The sequence below is a fragment of the Gastrolobium bilobum genome, unplaced genomic scaffold, assembly GCF_033153095.1.
Source record: "Gastrolobium bilobum isolate Gb01-03AN ecotype WA unplaced genomic scaffold, APGP_CSIRO_Gbil_v1 utg12606, whole genome shotgun sequence".
Taxonomy (NCBI): domain Eukaryota; kingdom Viridiplantae; phylum Streptophyta; class Magnoliopsida; order Fabales; family Fabaceae; genus Gastrolobium; species Gastrolobium bilobum.
The window spans coordinates 99862-104756 of NW_026897032.1; the positions used below are offsets into that span (position 1 = coordinate 99862).

Here is a 4895-nt window from a genome sequence, read left to right on the forward strand (position 1 = left end):
ATATTTCTAGCATCAGCAACTATAAGTTCCATCAACTGAGGAGAAGGATCTTTAAAAATCTTGAAATGAAGATTATTAGTCTGCCCAGCTTTAGCTAACCAATGAGCACATTTGTTGTTTTCTCTCTTGGTATGAACAAGATGAATAGTCCAATCCGCTTTTAACCATAATCTCAATCTACTAGTGACTTGAGAGTCCCTAGGATCTTCATGCTGCTCCTTTAACATCTGGATGGCTTGGCTAGAATCACATTCTAGCTCTATTCTTTTTAATCCTGTTCCCCAAAGTAGTTCCAAACCTTTCAGTAATCCGCATAATTCTGCATCAAGAGGATTGCATGAACCTAAATTACAATAGAAGCTTCCCAAAAAGGATCCATTGTGATCTCTTAATATACCACCACAACTAGCTTTTTTCATGCTACTAGAAGAAGCTCCATCACAATTCAACTTAACCCACCCTTGCTTGGGGGCTGCCCAAACACTATCGTTGGAATCACCACGGCGCTGATAAATTCGGGCTTGCAGAATCTGTTGGACAAAACATCCAAATTGAAGCCTGCGATTGCTCATCATGACAGAAATGATCTTCATGGATCTCCAAATTTCTCCACTTCCACAAAAACCAACAAGTAGTAAAGAAAATATCCTTCTAGTCCTTCACTTTATTGGAGGACCACATGTTATCGATATTTAAAGTCAACCAATCCTGCAAATTCGAATTCATAAAGGAATTGGGTATCGAACCTGTAAACCAAGATTGCCAAATTTTCCTAGCATGTCTACAATCACGAAGAACATGAATAATAGTTTCCTCATGATTTGGACAACTGGGACAGACATTTGAACCTCCGCTCCACTTACTGGTTCTGCTGCGCACTGAAAGTTTAGCAAGCAAAGTCATCCACATAAACACTTTCACCCGTTCTGGTCCATTCCACGACCAAACTTTTTTCCATAAACTAGTGTGAACATCTGCTGGGAAGTTCATAAGATTACAGTAAGCGACCTTAACCAAAGAAGTTGAGTGATGATTATTGATCCAAACTAATTTATCCCCCCCATTCCTTGGAATAAGCCTGAGATAATTTTTTACTGCATCAGCCAAATCTGACTCCAGAAATTGATGAACAGCTTTAAGATGGAAACCATCATCCACCATGTAATCTGCAATTGATTTCTGACTCTCCTCCCACGGCACCTGATTGCTCGACAACTGCTGCAAATTTTCCTCACATCCCAACCAGTTATCAGTCCAAATCTTTACTTCAGAACCATCTGTTATTTCCCATCTAAGACCAGCAAGGAAATTACTCCAACATTTAGCAAGATCACGCCAAAGTTTAGAGTCATATGATTTTGCCTTTATACCTCTCCTTAAGTCTTGACCTCTACCATACTTGGCTACTAAAATCTTAACCCATAAATCATCTTTTTTAGTTAACACCTTCCACGCCAGTTTATGAATATAAGCTTCATTTTGGAGTCGAAGATTAATTATTCCCAAACCACCTCTATCTTTGGGTTTATACATTTGATCCCAAGCTACTAAATGAGCCCGCCTTCTGCTATCCTGATCTCCCCAAATGAAAGCCCTTTGTATCTGCTCAATTTCATCACAAAACATTACTGGTAAAAGACCATTCTGCATATGGAGAGAAGGGATTGCAGCAATGACCGATTTCACCAAAGTAAGTCGACCAGCAAAAGAAAGGCAATGACTTTTCCAACCATCCAGTTTTGAACGTATCCTATCCTTGATAGCTCCATAGTCTGCTTTAATATATCTCCCTTGTTTAACAATAGAGCCTAAATATCTGCCAATACTAGAAATGCGCTTAAAGCCCATTCTGTTGACAATCCTTGTAGCAACTAGAGTATCAGTATTCGGGGAAAAATAAATCAAAGATTTATTTGCACTAACACTTTGCCCCGACATCTCACAAAAGAGATTAATACAATCCATAATCACCTTAGCTTGCTCCATATCTGCTTGCGCAAAGAGAATGATATCATCTGCAAATAAAAGGTGGGATACACTCGGCCCTCTTCTGCAGACTCTAATAGGCTTCCACGAACCCATAGTCACTTTTTCAGCGATCAAGTGGGAAAGCTTCTCAACAAACAAGACAAAAATATAAGGAGAGATTGGATCCCCTTGACGAAATCCTCTCTGAGGAACTATGCAATCCGAAGCCACACCATTTATCAAGACCCTCGAACGATTAGAAGTTATAGAAGCCATTATAACACCAATCATCCAATCAGGAAACTGAACTTCAATAAGCACTTTATAGATAAAACTTTAACTGAGTTTATCATAAGCTTTTTCAAGGTCCAGTTTGATTGCCATTGTACCTTTCTTTCCTTTTACTCTCCCCATAGAATGAACCGGCTCTTTTGCTACTATGATATTATTCTGAAGCTGACGATTTGGCACGAAGCTATCTTGGTAAGGAGAAACTAAATTCTCCATTGTAAGCTTAAGCATATCCACAATGATCTTGCTCATACCCTTATAAATGACATTACACAAAGAAATAGGCCTGAATTGAGAAACATACATTGGCTTAGGAACTTTGGGGATCAAAGTGATCAGAGTACCGTTGACTTCCTCAATGCTGGAAGGGTTTTCTGCATAATACTTGATATCTCTCCAAATCTGTTCACCAATAAATTCCCAGTTCTTTTTGTAGAATGCCGCGGTATAGCCATCCTCCCCTGGAGCTTTCGAATCTTTCATAGAAAAGAAAGCTCGTCTGACTTCATCTTTTGAAATTGGAGCACCTAAGTTAACAGCAGTCTCATCGTCCACCTTTGGCCAAAGAGTCTGGACCCAAGGACGATCATGGTTTTCTTCAGAAAATAGTTTAGAGAAGTAAGCATTTATTACCCGTGCAATGTTGTGATCTTCTCTAATCAAGTTTCCAACATCATCTTTCAACTCCAAGATCTTGCTCCTTCTACGTCTAACAATTGTTTTTGTATGATAGTACTTCGTATTCCTACGTCGCACGAGACTTTTCAAACCACAAAAGCTCCTCCTGTTCTAAAACTTGTTCAAGTTCACCCTTTATCTTGCCTTCAATCTTTTCCAAATGGCTTTTATTCTGCTCAGAAATTGCCGTCTGGATACCTTCAAGCCTACCAATCAACCTGTTCTTCTTATGATGGATATTACCAAACACATCTTTATTCCACTACTTAATAAGAGGAGTGAAATCACGAAGACTATCAACTGTTCTTTGATCCTGACGCCAGTTTTCCTTGATGAAATTATTAAAAAAATTGATGATCCAACCAAAAAGAATGAAAACGGAAAGGGCGTTCCACCCCATCAACTTTGCTTGGCTCTAAGGTAATAAGGATAGGATTATGGTCACTGTTAATATGAGGAAGCACTCGAACCTGGCCTTCATGAAACATCAACCTCCATTCAGCATTGCTACAAGCTTGACCTAAACGTTTAAAGACTCTATCTAAATGAAGAAATCTTGGTCCTCGCCATGTAAATTTAGAACCTATTCCTTCAAGATCAATCATCTTTATATCAGTTAGAAAAGAAGAAAATTTATTACATCTGCTAGTATCAACTGGAGCACCACCATGTTTCTCACTTGGAAAGACAATTTCATTAAAATCACCTGCAATTAACCAAGGAACCGAGATATCTTCTGATAACTGAAGTAAATCATCCCAAAGTCTCTTCTGAATTTCTTCTCTAGAGTATAAAGAAAAGCTTGAAGATCTGCCAATGTAACACGAACATGAATAAATTGATGGGTCTGTTTTAATGCTTGAACCTGACACCTATCATTATTCCATAGTAACCAAAGACCTCCTGTAAATCCATGAGCATCCTCCACTATTGAATTATTAAAACCCAGCTTTTTATTATCTGTTTTGCTTTTGAACCACTTACTTGAGGTTCAAGAATAGCTGCCACCTCAACCTTATGCCTTCGAACCATCATTTGAAACGTTGATTTGAAGCACTTTTTAGCCGCCCCGCGACAATTCCATGTAACTAAAGACATTAATCAATGGTAATTTGGTAGGTTTGTGGGTCCACTGCCATCCCATTGTCATTGCACTGAGTTTCAGATTTTGAAATCATCTCCACCTCAATATTGAGCTTATGGTTTATTGGGATAGACTTTCCTTTATCTCTACTTGGATCAGGCGCTTTTGGTTGGGACAAGCCATGATCTAAGTCGTTGATATTTTGACCATCCTTATCCACCTCCATTTGATAACAATCTTTGTTATAATCAGCAACAGTATTCCTAGCCACCATGGAATCTCCACCGCTTTTACCTCCAATGTCCTTACTAGTATGAATCGCAACTTGCCTCCTCAAGTTCGCTGTATTATTGTTTGAGGTACCTCTGTCAACTATCTTCCCATTTATTTGATTCTCTTTTTCATGACCTGTCGTAATCCCACTTAATGTAAATCGATTGGGGTGTTCCTGTAATTCAACATTAGGACGACTTCTAGGGTTTCTGTGTTTGGACCCTTGAGATGTACTAATATCAATATTAACAGGAGGGCCCACCATATTGACGTCATTTATAACAGCATCTGGATTAGTCGCTAGGATATCATGAGTAATATCATCTTCATTAGAGCCCATTAAAGCAGCGTAACGAGAATTTGATTGATTATCAATCATAACCGGCTGATTTGATTGCGGTTGATTACTCCCTTGATTACTCCCTTGATTATTCCCTTGATTACTCCCTTGATTACTCAGTTGATTACTCCCTTGATTACGCCTTTACCAAGATACGAAAATACACCAAAGCTTGGCCCTTTCTACTCAAAGGTGGTTATTTGAAGCCTCCAAAGACAAGGAAATGGCTCACACCAAGAAGGAAGACAAACTCAGCCCACA

At 38.9% G+C, this 4895-nt stretch overlaps 1 protein-coding gene across 1 annotated transcript; it reads right to left on the reverse strand.

Annotated features, from left to right (window-relative positions):
* Positions 1-495: 495 nt before the first annotated feature.
* LOC133303550 (uncharacterized) lies at positions 496-3969 on the reverse strand. The gene is made up of 8 exons (XM_061503467.1): positions 3922-3969; positions 3803-3840; positions 3408-3747; positions 3021-3199; positions 2374-2968; positions 2126-2271; positions 1096-1816; positions 496-612 (listed from the first exon to the last, which is right to left on the reverse strand). The coding sequence occupies exons 1-8, from the start codon at positions 3967-3969 to the stop codon at positions 496-498; spliced, it is 2184 nt and encodes a 727-aa protein (XP_061359451.1).
* Between the last annotated feature and the right edge of the window lie 926 nt (positions 3970-4895).

Excerpts from the sequence above, each read along its gene's own strand:
- LOC133303550 (XM_061503467.1), bottom strand. The coding sequence starts at position 3,969 with ATGGTTCGAAGGCATAAGGTTGAGGTGGCAGCTATTCTTGAACCTCAA. Across the intron at positions 3,841-3,921 it reads CAGCTATTCTTGAACCTCAA|GAGGTCTTTGGTTACTATGG; the intron begins GTAAGTGGTTCA and ends ATGGATTTACAG. Across the intron at positions 613-1,095 it reads AGTCAGATTTGGCTGATGCA|TGGAGAAATTTGGAGATCCA; the intron begins GTAAAAAATTAT and ends TTTTTGTGGAAG.